At 47.6% G+C, this 20790-nt stretch overlaps 2 protein-coding genes across 2 annotated transcripts in view; one reads left to right on the top strand and one right to left on the bottom strand.

The window, feature by feature from the left end:
* The first annotated feature begins 630 nt into the window (after positions 1 to 630).
* On the top strand, positions 631 to 14427 carry CCDC90B (coiled-coil domain containing 90B). The gene is made up of 9 exons (XM_079974173.1): positions 631 to 783; positions 3225 to 3344; positions 3802 to 3905; positions 6983 to 7084; positions 9964 to 10005; positions 10103 to 10174; positions 10282 to 10335; positions 11607 to 11721; positions 12903 to 14427. The coding sequence occupies exons 1-9, from the start codon at positions 711 to 713 to the stop codon at positions 12956 to 12958; spliced, it is 738 nt and encodes a 245-aa protein (XP_079830299.1). The 5' UTR covers positions 631 to 710; the 3' UTR covers positions 12959 to 14427.
* Positions 13227 to 20790, bottom strand: part of ANKRD42 (ankyrin repeat domain 42) — a 22173-nt gene continuing 14609 nt past the window's right edge. Inside the window, exons 11-12 of the mRNA XM_079973842.1 lie at positions 18133 to 18280; positions 13227 to 16416 (exon numbers count right to left, since the gene is read on the bottom strand). Of these exons, the coding sequence (XP_079829968.1) occupies positions 16267 to 16416; positions 18133 to 18280 (298 nt within the window). The 3' untranslated portion in view covers positions 13227 to 16266. The remainder of the gene's footprint in view (positions 16417 to 18132; positions 18281 to 20790) is intronic.

The following is a 20790-nucleotide window of genomic DNA, read 5'->3' as shown; positions in this document are numbered from 1 at the left end:
GATTTTTTTAAAAAAAGATGCAAAAAACCGTTTTCTTTGTCATTTTGCAAAATATACTTGCTATATACTTGCACACCCTGATCTTGATTTTTAAAATCTAACTTCCTAGTTTCCAAAGGACTGGAGATTTTCTGAGCACTTGGGGTCAAAAGAAAGTAATTTGAAAGTTGAGACATCCCGAATTTGCTTGACAGAGCCAGGCAGGGGATGATGACAGGGTGTCCTGCCCCCAGCCCAACATAAATCCTGGCTACACCCATGTATAGCTATGGGCGTAGCCAAGGTGGGGGGGCAGAGGAGGCAGCTGCCCCCCTAAATCAGTAAAAATCAATACAAATTTGGGGTTCTGCCCCCTCTAACAAAAACCCTGGCTATGCCCATGTCCCCAAATGTGACCTTGTTGTTCTACTTTGCTTATTTGTTATGATTCTACGATTGACGGGCACTGCAATAGAAAGTCTGCGGTTAAAAAGAAAAGAAAGACAGTGCCCTCGTTCATTGGTTCATTCACTCTGCTCTGCAAGTGGCTTTCCACGCCCCTGGTTTAACCGCGCTGCATACATTTCCCAGAAGACTTTGAGGCAGCAGGAGGAGGAACAACTGAGGAGAAAAAACTACATTTCCCAGCAACCCGTTGGGCTCCAGGCCGGAAGTGGGAATCCCCAGTGCGGCTTCTCTTTCCAAGAGTCGTGCGCGGAGACGCGAGGAAAATGTTGGGCTTTAGAGGGCGAGGTGCGAGGCTCCTGGTCCGGTGGAGCAATGGATCCTCGGCACCGCAGAGAGGTATTTGGGAGTAAGACCCAGGGGATCCAGTCGGGCTTGTTTCTGAGTGTTGCCCTGCGTCCTGTTCCCACGATCCGTTTTTCAACAGCGCACCCTCAAGTCGTTGTGTTTTTGAAGTGCTGTCCTAAAAAATAAAAAGGAAAAGAGGCGATAGGAGCACAGGGAGCTGCCTTGCACAGAGTCAGGCCATGTAGTTCAGTGTTGCCTACACTGGCTGGCAGCTGCTCCCCAGGATCTCAGAAAGGGGTATTCTTCATGCAAAGCAAATGAGCTATGACCCTTCCCTTTAATTTGGAAACGTGTGTGCCTTGCACATTTGCTTTTATCGTGTTTTATATGTGGTTTGTCTTGTATTTTTATGCTGTGAACCACCCCTGAGATCTGCGGTTGATGGGCGTTTTACTAATTTAAAAAATAATAATACTACCCCACCGCTGTTTCCTTCTCCATTTTGCTGTGCTGTGTCTAATATTATATTGTAAGCTGCTTGGGGCAGGGGCTTGGCTGAAGTGCTATGCAGCTGCAGGTCAGCTGACGCCGACCCAGGACTCCCCACATCACTACCATCTTGCTCAGTATTTATCCAGAGGCCGCTACCTCTGGCCCTGACCCCATGAGCCATGACTGCATAGACCAGAGGTCAGCAAACTTTTTCAGCAGGGGGCCGGTCCACTGTCTCTCAGACCTTGTGGGGGGCCGGACTATATTTGGGGGGGAGGGAATGAACAAATTCCTATGCCCCACAAATAACCCAGAGATGCATTTTAAATAAAAGCACACATTCTACTCATGTAAAAACACCAGGCAGGCCCCACAAATAACCCAGAGATGCATTTTTTTTTAAAAAAGGACACATCTACTCATGTAAAAACATGCTGATTCCCAGACCGTCTGCAGGTCGGATTTAGAAGGTGATTGGGCCGGATCTGGCCCCCGGGCCTTAGTTTGCCTACCTGTGGCATAGACCATACTATGCGAGGTGGGCAAATAATCTCCAGTACAAAGTATACTGTAGGGAAGGAGACATAGGCTCACCGGTAGAGCAACGTCGTTTGATTGCAGAAGGTTCAGTCCCCGACATCTCCAACTAAGTCTGGCAAAGACACACGTCTGAAGCCCTACCAGTCGGTGTAGGCAATAGCTGACATCCCTCTTTCTGGAGAGGCACACCTTTGTAGAATTACAGTGCCTGCTGGGGCTGTTGGGACTGATATGGAGGAGAGGCAGTAGTGTGGTACAGCAGTAAAACTGCTAGCACATTTGCAAAGCTAAGCAGGGTCCGGTATGGTTTCAAATTGGACGGGGAAATGCATGTTAAGATTCCTGCATTGCAAGGGTTGGACTAGAGGACCTTGGGGTTCCTTTCCAATTCTGATTCTAGGAATACTGAGCTAAATGGGCCAGTGGCCTGACGTTGCATAAGGCAGGTTCCTGTATTGCTGCCTCACCCGCTAATTAACTGCTGGAAAATTGTACTACTTCCTGCCCTTAAAAGTTTGGCTGCTTTGAATGCTGAAAGCAAGGTGGCCTCCAATTTGTAGGCAGCTCTCAGAAATTTGGGGAAGTTTGGGATAAAGTATACTGACCTTTTTTTAAAAAGGATGCTGGAATGGATGCTTTGGTGTGTGTGCTTGGAAAATTCCTGGGGCTGAAAAGATTTAAGCTGGCATGTTATGTTATAGATGCTGTTTGGGAAGTATCGTATTTTTTGCTCTACAGTGGTGCCCCGCAAGACGAATGCCTCGCAAGACGAAAAACCCGCTAGACGAAAAGGTTTTCCGTTTTGGAGGTGCTTCGCAAAACGAATTTCCCTATGGCCTTGCTTCGCAAGATGAAATGTCTTGCGAGTTTTTCCGACTTCCCCCCCCTTTTCCCCCCTTTTTCTAAGCCGCTTATCCGCTTATCTGCTAAGCTGATAAGCCGCTAAAAGCCGCTAAGCCGCTAATAGCGCTAATCCACTAAGCTGTCAATGGGCTTGCTTCGCAAGACGGAAAAACCGCTAGACGAAGAGAATCGCGGAACGGATTCTTTTCGTCTTGCGAGGCACCACTGTATAAAACTCACTTTTTCCCTCCTAAAAAGTAAGGGGAAATGTGTGTGCGTCTTATGGAGCGAATGCAAGCTGCGCAGCTATCCCAGAAGCCAAAACAGCAAGAGGGATTGCTGCTTTCACTGCGTAGCGATCCCTCTTGCTGTTCTAGCTTCTGAGATTCAGAATATTTTTTCTTCTTCTTTTCCTCCTCCAAAAACTAGGTGTGTCTTGTGGTCTGGTGCGTCTTATAGAGCGAAAAATACGGTAAGTCCTACCGAACACAGTAGGACTTGCTTTCAAGGCAATGCGTGTAAGATTGCACCACTGGGCTTTTTTTATGGGTACCGTGCAATGCTCTTAAAGTGTTTGGAAATATAAGCAGAGGTTTAAAACTCCTTGTTCTATTCAGGTTTTGCTGCCACTGCTGCAGTGAAGTCATACGACATGAGAAGAGTCGAAATAACACCACTGGAGCAAAGAAAACTCACTTTTGACACCCATAATCTAGTGCGTGATCTAGAGGCACACGGTGAGCAAAGGGCGTGATCGAACAACAGTGCAATTGAACAATGGTGCTTAAACCTACAAGGATTCCTCAAGTCAGTTTCCCTGAATGTCTAGCTTTCTGTGTGCAGGGATCTTTTGTGCATGAAGCAGCAATTGGTTTCACCAGCTGCTCCTTTTCTGCAGCCTGAATTGGTACAAACTTCTCAGTTGAAACTGAGCCAAGGGCTCCAGCATGGAAGTCAGGTTTTGCCTCTACCCCAGGTTTATCTGAAGGCAGGAATATTTGATCTAGAGCTGAGATGGGGGACCCTTTTGCAGCCTGGGGGGGGGGCACATTTTCTTCTGGGAAGCCTTCAAGCCCACATGGCCCATGGTCAGATGAGAGATGTAGTACAATGCCCAGAGGACCACTGATTCCCCAACCTTTCCTTTAGGTAACGTCCTTCTTTTACATGTTGTGCTTTTATCTACCCTTGCAGGGTTTGGGAAAGAGCAGGCCGAAACCATTGTGGCGGCGTTAACGTCTTTGTCCACTCTCAGCTTGGATACAGTCTACAAAGATATGGTGACCCAGGCTCAGCAGGTGAGAAGAGGTCTTTGCCCATTCCCTGTCCTGGCACTGAGAAGATGTCAGGAAGACTCTGCAGGCAGACCTTGCCAGGGAAAAGGCGTTCTGCAAACAGGGAGCTGCAACAGAGAAGTCCCTCTCCCTTGTCATCATCACTCTCCAAGCCACTTGCAATATATATAGATGTAAAGGTAACAGGACCCCTGACCATGGCCGACTCTGGGGTTGCAGCGCTCATCTTGCTTTATGGGCCGAGGGAGCCGGCATACAGCTTCCGGGTCATGTGGCCAGCATGACTAAGCCGCTTCTAGTGAACCAGAGCAGCGCACGGAAACACCGTTTACCTTCCTGCCGGAGCGGTACCTATTGATCTACTTACACTTTGACGTGCTTTCGAACTGCTAGGTTGGCAGGAGCAGGGACCGAGCAATGGGAGCTCACCCCGTCGCGGGGATTTAAACCACCGACCTTCTGATCGGCAAGTCCTAGGCTCTGTGGTTTAACCCACAGCGCCACCCACGTCCTTGGATATAGATATAGATATGAATAAAATATAGTTTCTGGAAATCTTGCCTTCTTCCCAGTATAATAATAGGGGTTATAAAAGAAACAGATCAGCGTTGCCCCTTTATTGTTCAGATTTCGCTGATGCACTGGGCACACTTAAAGAAAAGCTTCCTAGGATCTGTCCAAATACATACATGGTAGAAGGATCTGGAAGTTTCCTTTTTGTTTGCAAACGCTTTTCTGTTTGTTTGCAAACTACTCCTAAGTGAACGTGCCTTACTGGGTTCTGACACAGCAACAGTTTTGGAGGAAACTTCGCAAGAGCCCTGAACCAGGCGTGAATTCTAAAACATTGTTGTTCCACAAACATGAATTTATTTCTCAACCCAAACTAGGAAGCCCTGCAAGGTTGCAGTTCTAACAAGCTTTTACCAGGATTTTTAAAAATTCATGACAGAAAAAGGAATGCCGTACTCGTTTTGGAATTGTTGTTGTTATTTGAGGAGCAAAGGCCCAAAGCCAACAGTGAGACTTCTCTGTGCTTTTCCTTAGGGGGGGGAAATGGAATATTTGCTAGAATTGAGAAGGCCACATTCACACTATAAAGCTAAAGCGGTCATAGCATTTAAGCTGTCATGGCTTCTTTGAAATAATTCTGGGAGCTGTAGTTTGCAAGGATGCTGAGAGTTGTTAGGAAACACCCTGTTCCCTCTTAGCTACAGTTCCCAGAGCTTCCTGTGAAGATGGATTGATTGTTCAACCGCTCTGAGAACTGTAGCTCTGAGAGGAATAAGGGTCTGAGGGGAATTTGAGCAGCGAAGGTAGAAAGCTGACAGTGAGGCCTTGCTGTGCTTTTTCTTTTTTATATATAAAACAAACAAAGTAAGTAGGAATACTTGCTTGAATTGACCAAGCTACATTCAAACTATGCATTAAAGCCGTCATGGCTTCCCCAAAATAATTCTGGGAGTTGTAGTTTGCAAGGATGCTGAGGGTTGTTAGGAGACACCCTGTTCCCCCTCACAGAGCTACAGTTCCCAGAGCTCCCTGTGAAGAGGGATTGATTGTTAAACCGCTCTGGGAATCGTAGATCTGAGAGGAATAGGGGTCTGCTAGCAACTCTCAGCACCCTTAACAAACTACAGCTCCCAGAATTCTCTGGGGGAAGCCATGACTGTTCAAAGTAGTATCATGGTGCTTTACATGTGTGGCGTGACTGACCTAGACTTTCCTTCTCCCTTCAAGTGGAGTGGTGCTGTGTATCATTCTGCGACCTGCCTTTTGACACCCAGTAGTCTAGGCCTGAGGGAGGCGGGTGGCGCTGTGGGTTAAACCACAAAGCCTAGGACTTGCCGATCAGAAGGTCGGTGGTTCAAATCCCCGCGACAGGGTGAGCTCCTGTTGCTCGGTCCCTGCTCCTGCCAACCTAGCAGTTCGAAAGCACGTCAAAAGTGCAAGTAGATAAATAGGTACCACTCCGGCGGGAAGGTACAGTGGTGCCTCGCAAGACGAAAAGAATCCGTTCCGCGAGTCTCTTCATCTTGCGGTTTTTTCGTCTTGTGAAGCAAGCCCATTAGCGGCTTAGCGCTATTAGCGGCTTAGGGGCTTAGCGGATCAACTGATAAGCGGCTTAGCGGCTTAGCTGATCAGCTGATAAGCGGCTTAGCGGATCAGCTGTTAAGTGGCTTAGCGGATCAGCTGATAAGCGGCTTAGTGGATCAGCTGTTAAGTGGCTTAGCGGATCAGCTGATAAGCGGCTTAGCGGCTTAGAAAAAGGGGGGGGGAATGGAAAAAAAACCCGCAGGAACTCGCAAGACATTTTCGTCTTGCAAAGCAAGCCCATAGGAAATTTGTTTTGCGAAGCACCTCCAAAACGGAAAACCCTTTCGCCTAGCGGGTTTTCCATCTTGCGAGGCATTCGTCTTGCGGGGCACCACTGTAAATGGTGTTTCCGTGCGCTGCTCTGGTTTGCCAGAAGTGGCTTCGTCATGATGGCCACATGACCCGGAAGCTGTACGCTGGCTCCCTCGGCCAATAAAGCGAGATGAGTGCCACAACAACATGTCGGCCACGACTGGACCTAATGGTCAGGGGTCCCTTTACCCTTTTAGTCTAGGCCTGAGATTTAAAGTCCCGCTTTCAGTGCATACTTTCAGCGCATAGCTCCAAACGTCACCTTGGCAACATCTTTTGAAGGGTTTCCCAGTTTCCGGGGTAATTTCATAGGAATGTGGGAAGCCGCCATGTCCCCAAGTCAGACCAATGGTCCCTCAAGCTCCATATTGTCTTACAGCAGGGGTAGCCAATGGGATGCCTTCCAGAGGTTGTTGGACTACAACTCACATCATGCTTTTAATGCTCATGGAGGGTGATGGGAGTTGTAGCACAACAAAGCCCTGGCCTCAAACGGAAATGCAGGCTGCCCACCCCCAAAGTTATAAACCGAGTTAATGAGTGATCTTTGCCGAGAAAACTCTGGGCCAAAGATCCCTACCCCTGAAATAAAATTTAATTTTCTACGAAAAGAATTGGAAGTGTTTCAAAAAGCCTTGGGGCATCTGTGTGGGTCTTTTTTTCCTATTTAGGAAATAACTCTGCAGCAGTTAATGGCTCATCTCGACTCCATCCGAAAAGACATGGTCATTCTTGAGAAGAGTGAGTTTGCCAACTTGAGAGCAGAGAATGAGGTAATTTCCTCCAATAAACCAATTTATTCTGTCAGCCTTCCTTTCTCTTCATTTACTTAAGGCTGCTCATCTGCAAAGAAAATGCAGCGATTGGCCTTGTTGTGTTTTAGTAGCAACATTTAGTTCTTCAGAAATCACAAATTATATGGGGAGCCCACAACTTACCGTATTTTTCGCTCTATAAGTCGCACCATTCCACAAGATGCACCTAGTTTTTGAAGGAGGAAAACAAGAAAAAAAAATTCTGAATCTCAGAAGCCAGAACAAGAGGGATCACTGCGCAGTGAAAGCAGCAATCCCTCTTGCTGTTCTGGCTTCTGTGATAGCTGCGCAGCCTGCATTTGCTCCATAACACGCACACACATTTCGCCTTACTTTTTAGGAGGGAAAAAGTGAGTCTTACAGAGCAAAAAATATGGTACATTCTGGGGGTCGTGCCTAAACCCAAAATTGAGTATAGTCAAAACCCAGAGGGTTTCAACCTTTCTGAGTCCATGGCTCCCTTGACCAACTACATTCTCTTTTTTTCTTTTATAAATTTTTATTGGTTTTTCACAATTTTATACATCTTAACTTTAACCATTTCAAACATTAAAATAAAAGCTTCTTTTGAACCTTTGGACCTCCTTCCCTCCCTCCATGGGTTCTATATTTAAGATTATATTTTCTGCATCTTTTACCATTATCCATCTGTTGTCTATCCATAGTTACCATCATGAATACCACATTACAAGTGTCATTACATCCCTACCCATGATTTTAACTGTTTACAATGGTCTTCTAAATAAAATTACTCCAGTCTTTAAAAAATACTTGATCTTCCTGCTTTCGGATCTTCCCCGTCAGTTTCGCCATCTCTGTATACTCCATCAGTTTCGTCTGCTGTTCTTCTTTTGTTGTCTTCTTCCATCTCTGGGCCAACTACATTCTTTCTTTGGTGCCCCCTGTGGTGCCCCCTTGCCTGCAGAGCTGGCAGCCTCTCACCCTTTTTCGGACACCCTCCCTGAGCTGCCCTCCCCCCTCCCCTAATAATAATAATAATAAATTAATTAATTAATACCCCGCCCATCTGGCTGTTTCCCCAGCCACTCTGGGCGGCTCCCAGTCAAGTGTTAAAAGCAATACAGCATTAAATATGAAAAACTTCCCTAAAGAGGGCTGCCTTCAGATGTCTTTTAAAGATAAGATACCGTATTTTTTGCTCTATAAGACTCACTTTTTCCCTCCTAAAAAGTAAGGGGAAATGTGTGTGCGTCTTATAGAGTGAATGCAGGCTGCGCAGCTATCCCAGAAGCCAGAACAGCAAGAGGGATCGCTGCTTTCGCCGCACAGCGATCCCTCTTGCTGTTCTGGCTTCTGAGGTTCAGAATATTTTTTTTCTTGTTTTCCTTCTCCCAAAACTAGGTGCGTCTTATGGTCTGGTGCGTCTTATAGAGCGAAAAATACGGTAGCTGCTTATTTGCTTCACATCTGAAGGGAGGGCGTTTCACAGGGTGGGTGCCACTACCGAGAAGGCCCTCTGTCTGGTTCCCTGTAACCTCACTTCACGCAATGAGGGAACCGCCAGAAGGCCCTCGGCGCTGGATCTCACTGTCCGGCCTGAACGATGGGGGTGGAGATGCACCTTCAGGTATACAGGACCGAGGCCTCTTCACCAAAGAGAGGTGCCTCTTCACACTGCCCCACAGGGGCCTTTTGTTGTCCATTCCCAACAGCAAGGGCTGGCGGACTGGCAACCAGCACCCCCTGGCCAGCCCCAGAGGCACCATTTGCCTGGACAGCTTGTAACCAGGGCTGGTGCAACAAACAGCCATGCAGGCCTTTGGGAGGCAGAGACATGAGAGGGCATCAGAGGAGGGAGGGAGGGAAGGAAAGAGGGACAGAGGCCAGTGTTGCCCGCGGCACCCTAGGTTGCCACGGCACACTGGTTGAAATCCACTGGTCGAAACTCATTAGGTTCAATGGCGGGTGGGATTGCCAAAGTCATTTTTCCAGGAACTCCACCTACTTTCCGACTCTTTTAAATTGGTTAAGGTTTTGGGGGTTTTTGCCGTACACATAAAGCTGAATGTGCACAAGTTAAATTGGGGGTTCCTGTATAGCAAAAGAGGTGGTATAAAATGCAAGCTCACCTTTTGCAGTGACAGTTTTACAGATCCTTTTGCAAGTTACACTCTTCTTGGTGAAGGGACTGGTCTTATGCTTTTATGGTGTTCCAGGTTAAACCACAGAGCCTAGGGCTTGCCGATCAAAAGGTCGGCGGTTTGAATCCCAGTGACGGGGTGAGCTCGCGTTTCTTGGTCCCAGCTCCTGCCAACATAGCAGTTTGAAAGCACATCAAAGTGCAAGTAGATAAATAGGTACCGCTCCAGCGGGAAGGTAAACGGCGTTTCCATGTGCTGCTCTGGTTCGCCAGAAGCGGCTCAGTCATGCTGGACACATGATCTGGAAGCTCCCTCGGCCAGTAAAGCGAGATGAGCACCACAACCCCAGAGTCGGTCACGACTGGACCTAATGGTCAGGGGTCCCTTTACCTTTAATAAGATGCATGGTTCGTCATTTTCTGGTGTTTTAATCAAACCCTTCTCTAAATCAGTTTTACCCTTTGGATGCTACCCCATATTCTTACCGTCACAAGAAGCCAGCCATCCTATATATACACTGTCATGGGAGTTAATTCCAATGAATCGCTTATGAGTTTTGCCTTTATGCTTTCATAATTTGATGTCTTCCACGCAACATGGAAAGTTGTTGCCAGATCTTCTCACACACACCCCATTGCTATAAGAATTTTACTTTTCATTTTTCTTAATTAAGCATCTGCTGACCCGGGATGTTTTCTTCTCCCTCCCTCCACCCCAATCTTTCTTGATACCCAGAAAATGAAGATTGAATTGGATCAAGTTAAACAGCAGCTAATGGTAAGTGGGCAAGCTTCCGGAGTGGGAGGGAGGATAATATGCCATTTCTGAGGACAACTTCTTTTTAAGGCTACTTTTTGGTGTCTTTCCTTTTAAGAATGAAACCAGCCATATCCGAGCTGAAAACAAGCTGGACATAAACTTGGAGCGAAGCAGAGTGACCGACATGGTGGGCAGTTATTTTCATTATTGCACCCCTCCCTTCCTTCTTGGCTCCAGCTTTTCTGAGAATTGACAATTTCATATATTGCTCTTTTTCTTTTTAAAACGTTCCAGTTCACAGATCAGGAGAAAAAGCTCATGGAAGCCACAACAGAGTTTCATAAAAAGGCAAGTCTTTGAGGGGTCTCTCTCTCTCTCTCTCTCTCTCTCTCTCTCTCTCTCTCTCTCTCTGTGTGTGTGTGTGTGTGTGTACACACACTTAAATTGTGCCTTCCATTGAAAGCTCTCAGGTTTCCAGAGGTCTCCCATCCAGACATTGATCTGAGCCACCTCAGCATAATTCCAGCATCAAAAGCTTGCAGACCATTCACTGAGCCCTCTAAAAACCAGCCTGTGTGTTACCTTGGAGCCAGTGAAGGCTGGACCATTAGGACAAAGAAACCACTGCCCCACCCATCTCAGTGTGCCCACACCCAGGACCCACTTTCCTGCTTTCTTACTCACATCCAGCCCAGAGGGTGGTCCTCACTGTCGGTTTCCTCCACCTTAAGTCTCAGTGTCGCCCTTGAAGAACTCAGCAGAGAGGAGGATGTGGGGGGAGACAGAAGTTGGGTACCACCTACTTCCGACCCAACCTCCCTGCCTTACACCAATAATAATAATAATAATAATAATAATAATAATAATAATAATAATAATAATAATTTTTTATTTATAACCTGCCCTTCCCAGTTCAAAAACCAGGCTCAGGGTGGCTAACAACAAATTTAAAACACTTAATTATAAAAGCAGCATAAAATACAGTATAAAAATATGAATAACAATAAAATTCAAAAATCAAGCATTAGATAATCCCCAGGGCTAGCTGGCTGAATTGGTTCTAACTTAGGCCAGCGAGGAGGCCTGGGGAGAATTAGCTGTGGGGTCTCAGAGTGGGTGATCTTCATAAAAGGGGAGGGGAAGGGAAATAAAAGATCAGGCTGAATTCAAATTAAAGGCCAGGTGGAATAGCTCTGTCTTACAGGCCCGACAGAAGGAGGTTAAATCCTGAAGGGCCCTAGTCTCATGGGACAGAGCATTCCACCAAGTCAGAGCCATCACTGAAAAGGCCCTGGCCCTGGTGCAGCTGCATTTTTGGAGCTCCTGAGACAACTTTTTATTTTCTGAAAGCAGTTGCAGGAGGGCAGTTTGCACCAGGGCGAGAACAGCCCAGAAGGGTAAAGGCCTGCCATATTTTTGTTTTGTTTTTTTAATATATTTAAAAGATAAAAGTGGTTTTTTTGCTTGGCCCGAAAAGGATAACAAATGTTGGCACCAGGCGGGTTTCGCAGGGGAAGGAATTGTACAAATGGGGCCAACACTGAAAAGGCTCTGTCTCTCTCTCTCTCTCTTTGGCCTTATCTCCAATGAAAAGCATCACTTGCCTTGTTCCTTTCTAGGATTCGAGCACCAACAGCTCCGTTACGGAAGTCAGCAATAAAATCGATGCCGAGATCGCAGCCCTGAAAACACTCATGGAATCGAACAAGCTAGAAACGATACGTTATTTGGCAGGTATGTGGCTGGGCTGTTGAAAAATCATGTTCCAGAAGAGTAAAACGTATAAAGCCAGGATGCTTAAAGCCTTGTTTCAACCTTATGCACCCAGCCCAACACAGTTACCTTCTCAGGAGGCCCATCTTGCATGATGTAGGAACCGGGCCTTTCTTGTGGTGGCCCCTGCCTTTGGAGCTGCCTCCCATTACACATCAGACCTTCTCTGCTGCCTTTTGGGCACCCACTGAAGATCTTTTAGGTGGAGATCTTCGTCGCGGTCTCTATTGGGTTTGAAATTGCTTTTAACATACAAAATGTTCTTTTAATTGTTTTTTGTAAATGGAGTTGCTTTTCTTGTTGGTGTTTGTGCAGTGAAAGCACTTAACTGTGAGTCCTACATTGCAGGGGGTTGAACTAAATGGCCCTTGCATGTCCCTTCCAGCTCTGCAGTTCCATGATTCTATTATTCTGCTTTCCAGGAAGCCAGCCAGCTACCTGTAGCCACTTGGAGCCTCTGCTTAAATCACTATGGAGGTTTCTAGATTCCTTTTTAAAGTTTTAAGCGGTGTTTACATTCAGTTAATCAATTAATTAATAGGAGATGTTGTGAGGAGTCAGACTATGAACCATTTACAGATGAACCTCAGTTTTTGAACGTCTCAGAAGCTGAACGTTTCGGCTTTCTAACGCCAAAATCCCAGAAGTAACTGCTTCGGTTTTCGAATGCTTTTCAGAAGTTGAACGTGCCATGTAGCTTCCGTATTGAGTTTTCCATAAGTAAATGCTTCCGGAAATGCATGCTTTGGTTTTCAAACATTTCAGAAGTCGAACGGTCTTCCGGAATGGATTACAGTGGTACCTTGGGTTACAGACACTTCTGGTTACAGACTCCACTAACCTGAAAGTAGTACCTCAGGTTAAGAACTTTACCTCAGGATGAGAACAGAAATCACGCAGTGGCGGCGGCGGGAGGCCCCATTAGCTAAAGTGGTACCTCAGGTTAAGAACAGACCTCCAGAACGAATTAAGTTCTTAACCTGAGGTACCACTGTATGTTCAAAAACGGAGGCTCCGCTGTAATATTTTGGTGAGTAGCAAAAAACAGCAACTTGTGCGTAGCTTAAAACCCTTTCGAGATGCTCGGCACAAACTTATTCTTTTCTTTCTCTCTGTGTGTGGCTTTTTGTATTTATTTACAGCCTCTGTATTCACTTGTCTTGCCATCGCCCTGGGATTCTACCGATTCTGGAAATGAAAAAGCCAGCCTCCGGGAACAAGGGACAGAACAAGCGCTTTTCTGATTTGAATCGACACCATGCTTGGCTGACACTGCTCCAGCAGACTCTTTCAAAGCCTTTTGTGTTGGGTATTGGTTTTTAAACACATAACCAGGGTGGGGGGGGAGTGTTTTCTACAGGCACAGCAGTCTGAGCAAAACCTGACCTAGTTTGCATCTCTCAAGGCTGGTTTGGTGCTCCCACATACTCAAAGCCAAAAGATCTATGGGTAGAACATTTTTTAAAAAAAAAAGAAAACCAAAAAAGAAGACGCTTATTCGATGGAGAGATTGCTATGCCCATTGTCATCATTCTGTATGTTTTTCTGACACCCTCCCAGGTGGAAGGACTATAGCTCAGCGGTAGAGATTCCGCCTTGCATGCAGAAGGTTCCAGGTTCAATCATCAACATCTCCAGTTAGGGCTGGAAAAAGCTCCCTGCCTGTAACTTTGAACAGCCACTGCCGGTCAGTGCGGACAGTATTGGGCTATGGGGCCCAAACAGTCTGACTCAGTAGGTATAGCTTTCTGTGTTCCTATGAGGTGGATCCCGCTAGTTCCTCTTGCCCTGAGCAGTAGAGAAATAATCTTACAACCCAATATGATGGGGAACCTACTGTCAGGAGCTGGAGTCGGGGCAGGTCAGCAAAAATATTGGTGTGGTGTGAAGTTAACTCTTCATTCAAAGAAACCAAAACAGCACAGGCCTAGTAATGCTAGCAACTCTTCCCAGTAGCAACTCAATGAGGCACTTCTGAGGACTAAAGGTCCCCACAGCTGCCTATGTCCTCTTCGCTCCTGGGTTTTTTCCCAAGCAACTGGAAATGGCATCTGCGCACAACAAATCTCCTCTTTTCATTTCTCTGTGTGTTCTGGAGACCAGGGGAGAGGGGATCTGGTCATAGCAGGAGGGGAAAACCCCCTGGATTCTTCAGCAGCCTGCCTCATCTCTGCCTCCTGGCCCCAGTCCTCTCCAACCTCTGCTTCGGCCTCTGAGCCCGGACTGCTCTCTGCCACAGCCTCTTCCTGCTCACTAAAGCCTGTGCCGCTTCAGCTTCCAACATTTGATGCTCCCTCCACGCCTTGCACTGCCTTCCCAAAGCCAAGTAAGTGAGGCACTGGGCCAGGGGTCGGCAACCTAAGGTCCATGGGCCACAAGCAGCCCATGGGGGTTGTTTAACCGACCCATGGACCCCTGCCGCCCTCTCGGTCGGCTCCCGTGCACTGCGCTGAACCTGTGCGGAGCAGAGCTGGGACTGCCTTCCGTGCCGCTGGCTGGCTTCCCATTGGCTCAAGGACTCTGACAGGCAGCTAGAGTCTTCCCACCTCCTTCCCAAAGCCTAGCTTTCAGTTTCTCATTTTGGATGTCGGAGGAGCAGGCCTGTATAGAGCTTTACTTTTTCTTCTAAATAACAGAAAAATTAAATGCATACTCAACTGCAAGAAATTGGCTATTGCGTTTTTTAGCTCTATAAAACACTCTCAGGCTGCATTTCCCCCTACGGAATGCTTGAAACCTTGTTGTGCTTTTGGTGTTAAACACCTCAAATTTATTGAGTTTGGGTTTGTGGTGCTCTCAAGAGACCACAGCTGGGATCACTTCCTGGCTAGAATTCTGCCAGCACTTGAATGCTTGCATTTTGCAGTTATTTCTTAAAGTCCTTTTCTGCTGGTGTGGGCTGGTGCATGCATAACTGTAAGTCAAAAGTTGGTGCAATGCAAATAGCAGCTTTGGTGAGGCATATGGGAGCTTCTAACTGCAGCTCTTGTGTTTTGGGGGAGGAATCCTATTCTTTCCTAATACTGCGGTTGAATTATCATCCTAGGCCACACCAATGCGTACTCAGAAGTGGGCTACACACACACAGCTTTGTGCAAGAGCTTCAGGTGAGGCTGAGATCCATGTAGCCCTCCAGTTCTTGCTGGACTGCAACTCCCCATCCACCCCACCCCACCCCGTCTATTGACCATGCTGGCTGGGGCTGATGGGAACTGGAGTCCAGGAACATCTGGAGGGCCACAGGTCCCCCATCCCAATGTAAGGCATGGTGTAAGTGTGTGTCTACAGTGCAAGCATGGGCTTGAGTGTGTGCAAGGTGTGGAAGGGAGCCTGAGGCTTAGCACCCTTGTCACATTCATTGGCTGTTGCTGGACTCCAACTCCCATCAGCACCAGCCAGCATGGCCAATGTTCTGGGAGGATGATGAAGAGAAGAGTTTGGATTTGATATCCCGCTTTATCACTACCCGAAGGAGTCTCGAAGCAGCTAACATTCTCCTTTCCCTTCCTCCCCCACAACAAACACTCTGTGAGGTGAGTGGGGCTGAGAGACTTCAGAGAAGTGTGACTAGCCCAAGGTCACCCAGCAGCTGCATGTGGAGGAGCGGAGACGCGAACCCAGTTCACCAGATTACGAGTCCACCGCTCTTAACCACTACACCACACTGGGAGTCCATCAACATCCAGGTTCCCCATCTCTGATACAATGGTTCAAAAGAGCTGCCTACATTTTGGGGGCTCTCTTGTGGGGGCATAGAGTCTTTGCAGGCTATCTTGTTGAACTGCAATTCAAACATTTACCACTGGCAATGACTGCTTTATTCAGCAATAGGCTAGCATTAATAACAGTTTTCTGGAATTCCAGCAATTGCAGGATGTGATGGGTACATTTCTTAATGATCTCAGTCTGTTTAGCTGGCTTTATTGTGCATGTTATTACTGTGCATAACACTGAACCGCTTTCTGTGGTTGTGAGCCACTTTAGGAATCTTGGCTGAGAAATAAGGTGGATATTATATACACACACACACATACATATAAAGAGAGAGAGGGTTTAATGAAGTGCTAATGTCTCTTAATTAGCAATACATCTCAGTAGGGTCTTCTCCTGTAATGGCAACCTGCCTGCTACCACATGCCTCTAGGCTAGTGGCTGGGGAGACCTGTGCCCCTCCAGATATTGTTGGACTACAACTCCCATCACCCCAACTGGGATGTTTGGGGAGGGCAAATGGGGAATTGGAGTCCAAAACTTGTGGATGGGCATGGGGGTTTTCATCCCTGCTCTAAGCTTATATGAAAACTGGCATTTGTACCAGATGAATTGATGGAGAATATATTTTCAGTTCAGTGAAGGAGGTGCATTTGCTTTGGGTAGCTGAGAGCCTAGATAGAGCACTGATAACCAGGGCGCTTTCATTCTGGCAGCACCTGAATTTTTCAGCCGAACCCTTTCCCCTCTCATTCCAGCAAGAGGCCGGGAACGGGAAGACCCTTTGCTCTCCTGTTAGTACAGTCTCACAAACACTCCGCTGGAGCTGCAGAAGGGCTTTTTCTTCAATTTCTTTTTCTCCTTTGCGACTTCAGGGGCTGCTCTACTGGTGTCGGGGGCTGCTTTATCACAGTCGGAGTGCACTTTGCTCAGATCACCATCCCCCTGCAGAAGCAACGTTGAAAGTGTTAACCCCGAAGAGGGGGGAATGGAAGGTCTTAAACATCAGGAAAGCACAGCGGTTTGCCTAGTTTGCACATAATACTAAACCATGGTTTACTAAAGCATGGCTTTGCACTACGGGTGAACCTGGCCCAGCAGCTCCGCTTATGGGTAAAGGTAGTTCATTGACCAAGGTTGGCTTATAAGCCTTTGTTAACATAAACTATAGCTTAGCGTTACCTGGTAACTTGGACTTCCTCCTTAACTGTGGTTAAGGACCAGGCACCACCCAAAAGCTCCAGAACCACGAGAGCAGCAAAAAAGTCAAGCCATTCTATGGTTTATTAACTGTGGCTTATTTTCATGGGCGAAGCAGGCCAACGTTTGGTATTGAACTAGGGATGTAAACAATAGTGCAATTGAAGCCTCCTTTATGTATGTAGCTTCCAGGGGAGCAATAGCCACTTGCTTCTCTAATATTTCTTTGGTGTGCCGGTTTGTCACATCTGGCGTTGTCAAGTGTGGAAGCACTTCTTGACCTCTGCAGCTTCAGGCTGTGGATCGGGAAGTGATCTGCAAGGGACTGGGCATGGTGGAACAGATTAAAGGCTCCCTGCACACAGAAAGATAGCACCACTGCCGTATGCCATCAGCTACTGTGAAAGTCCTAGGCAGGGATGGGGAATCTAGTCCGGCTACACCCACAGAGTCACAACTCCTGCCATCCCTGGCCTTGCTGGCTGTGGTCGATAAGGCGTGAAGACCAACCGCATATTAATGTGACCCACAGGTTCCTCACCCTTCTATCACCCAGGATAAATACAGTGGTACCTCAGTTTTCAGACATCTCCATCTCTTTGCTTTTTGAACACTGAAAACCCAGAAGTAAATGCTTCGGTTTTTAAACATGCCTCGGAAGCCTAACTTCCTAGGCTGCCTCCTGTTTGAGTTTTCCATATTGAGTTTTCAGTTTTCAAACAATTCAGAAGTCGACTGGTCTTCCAGAATGGATTGTGTTGTGGCTCCCAGTATGTTTCCGAGCACAATTCAAAGTGTTGGTGCTGACTTTTAAAGCCCTAAACGGCCTCAGTCCTGTATACCTGAAGGAACGTCTCCACCCCCATCGTTCAGCCCGGACACTGAGATCCAGCACTGAGGGCCTTCTGGCGGTTCCCTCATTGCAAGAAGTGAGGTTACAGGGAACCAGACAGAGGGCCTTCTCGGTAGTGGCGCCCACTCTGTGGAACACCCTCCCTTCAGATGTGAAGGAAATAAGCAGCTATCCTATCTTTAAAAGACATCTGAAGGCGCCCCTGTTTAGGGAAGTTTTTAATATTTAATGATGTACTGTTTTTAACACTTGATTGGGAGCTGCCCAGAGTAGCTGGGGAGACTCAGCCAGATGGGCAGGGTATAAATAATAAATTATTATTATTATTAAAAACTGAGGTACCACTGTAGAGTTGTACCTTGGTTCTCAAACGTAATCCATTCCGGAAGTCCGTTCGACTTCCAAAAACATTGGATAACCAAGGCGCGGCTTCCGATTGGCTGCAGGAGCTTCTTGCACTCATGCAGAAACCACGTCGGACGTTTGGTGCAGGACAGGCGTCAGCCGTCAACGGTCCACTGTTTGAGTGTTTAGGGCTGCAGCATCTGCTTCCGCTGTCCTTGCTTTGCATTATCCGAAGAAATTGTGAGCAACACAAGGAGACTCACTGCTGTGATAGCGGGTGTGGGGATCTGGGGTTTCTCCTGCTGCTCTGTGAGTTTCCCGATCTCTTCCCGGCACTGATCCAGCTCTGCCTCCAGCTTCTCCCGTCGTAGCCGCTCGTACTCCAGCTGCTCCTGCAGATCACCAATGGTCCTGGAATCATAGGATTGTAGCGTTGGAAGGGGCACTGGAGAGCAGGGTTCGAATCCCCACTCAGCCCGGAAGCTCACTGGGTGACCTTGAACCAATCACCATCTCTTAGCCAAACTACATCACAGGCTTGTTGTGAGGGTGCAATGGGGAGGGAGAGAAAAACCATGTACACCAGGAAAAGGTGGTATATAAATGTAATTTTTAAACACCCTAATAAAGTCTACTTCTACTCCACCCACTGAGAAGCATAAGGGCTGCCAAGATTGTGCCCGATGGTGCCCTTGAAGTCTTCCCTGGTCCTCTGAAGTCTCTTAGCTCCACCTCTCTCATTTTCCCCTTGGTCATGAGTTGATGCAGGTGGTTTTCTTTTCTCTTTCTTGAAAAGTACATAGAGCTGGAGGAGGAAGTCAGAAGACTGGCGCTCTTTCCCACTTCCTCTTTCAGCTCTATGGCCTTTTCAAGGCTCAGATTGATCCCACTGGATCCTGTTTGTGCACATCGTTGGAGGTTGATCTGTTAGGGCAAGCAGGGCACTGCCCCACCAGCCTGCCCTCAGCCCAGCCCCCATCTGCCTCTTTACGGCTTACAACCAGTCCGTAGGGTAGCACTGCCTATCCATGTAGAACAAAGCGAGGAAGAGAAGGATGGGGACAAAACCAGGATTGGTTGGCTCAGCCTGTCATTGGCACTGACTCCATCTGCCATTTGGGTTCCCCGCCTTCCGCTTTGCCAGTTCCAATGGGCACCAGCCACCACTGGTGCACAATGCATGCATACATACACACTCTTTCTGACGCTTGGGGTAGGATTCTGATCCAAAGCAGGCCAGTGAAATAGGACCAGAGTATGTGGGTTAAAGCCTCAGCGCCTTAGGGCTTGCCGATCGAAAGGTCGGCGGTTCGAATCCCTGCGGCGGGGTGCGCTCCCGCTGCTCGGTCCCAGCGCCTGCCAACCTAGCAGTTCGAAAGCACCTCCGGGTGCAAGTAGATAAATAGGGACCGCTTACCAGCGGGGCGTTTCCGTGTGCGGCTCTGGCTCGCCAGAGCAGCGATGTCACGCTGGCCACGTGACCCGGAAGTGTCTCCGGACAGCGCTGGCCCCTGGCCTCTTAAGTGAGATGGGCGCACAACCCCAGAGTCTGTCAAGACTGGCCCGTACGGGCAGGGGTACCTTTACCTTTACCTTTATGTGGCACCTACGCACACACTCGTGAATCCAAACATTCCCCGGGAACTAAAAAGGTTGGTGACCCCTGGCATGGTATCAAAAAACCCGAAATGACACCTATAAGCCACTGTCCTGGCTGCAGAAGACACGCAGCAATCTATGTGGCAAAGACCTTTGGCCATACGAACCAAATTAAACCCACTTTTGGTCGTCCAACAAAGCCTTGGCAGCTTATCAAGCGAGTGTTGTGTGTGGCTGGTCTCCTATGCACAACAGCCAGCAGAGGGCAGCAAAGCAACAAAGTTTTAAGCAAGATCTTAAAATTTCTTTGGACAAGGGACAGGGCAAACGAATACCTGCAATCTACCAAACCGGGCCTTTCAGCACTGCCATCTCTCCAAAGTCCCGTTCCTCCAACACACACATTCATGCCCAGAAATGCCAACATACTGGTTATTGTTTCTCATTTGTTTTTGAGTTATATATTGTCATTCCTTATGAATGTTGAGAGGCACTTTGGGCACCATTTTGTGGAAAAGGACCTTGACCATTAAGTCCAGTCGCGACCGACTCTGGGGTTGCGGCGCTCATCTCGCTTTACTGGCCGAGGGAGCCGGCGTACAGCGTCCGGATCATGTGGCCAACAGGACTAAGCCGCTTCTGGCGAACCAGAGCAGTGCACAGAAATGCCGTTTACCTTCCCGCCGGAGCAGCACCTATTTATCTACTTACACTTTGACGTGCTTTCGAACTGCTAGGTTGGCAGGAGCAAGGACCAAGCAACGGGAGCTCACCACGTCATGGGGATTTGAACCGCCGACCTACTGATCAGCAAGCCCTAGGCTCTGTGGTTTAACCCACAGCTCCACCCGCGTCCATATAAATAGATGGTGGTGAAGCCACACGAGCCATTGATACATGTGCCAACTTGAGTGCTCAGTACCCACTCTGCTTTTGCAAGACCTTCATCGTTTTGTGCAGCAGCACCTTAACTTTGGAACTCCCTGCCTATTGAGATCAAGCAGGCGCCTTCGCTATACTATTCTCAGTTCCTACTGAAAACATTCTTGTTTAGACAAGGCTACCCAGGTGCTTAGAAAGTCGAGTTGATTTTAACCAGCTTTAGTATTTTAACTTTTGCATGTTTTAAAATACAGCTGCATTTCCCCCCCTCCTTGATTTTATTGTCTTATATTTGTGTAAATGGCGTTCGGGTGTCTTCTTTTTTAAAACAATCAAGAAGTGCATAAATTTTACAGGGTGGGGGAGTTGTTACAGCACCACTGTGGCGATCACACAGGATCCCTGGACGTTTAACAGTCTATTGATCCCTGTGCCACCAC

The sequence above is a fragment of the Podarcis cretensis genome (assembly GCF_951804945.1).
Source record: "Podarcis cretensis genome assembly, chromosome: 4".
Classification (NCBI taxonomy): domain Eukaryota; kingdom Metazoa; phylum Chordata; class Lepidosauria; order Squamata; family Lacertidae; genus Podarcis; species Podarcis cretensis.
This window is presented reverse-complemented; position numbering and strand designations above follow the sequence as displayed.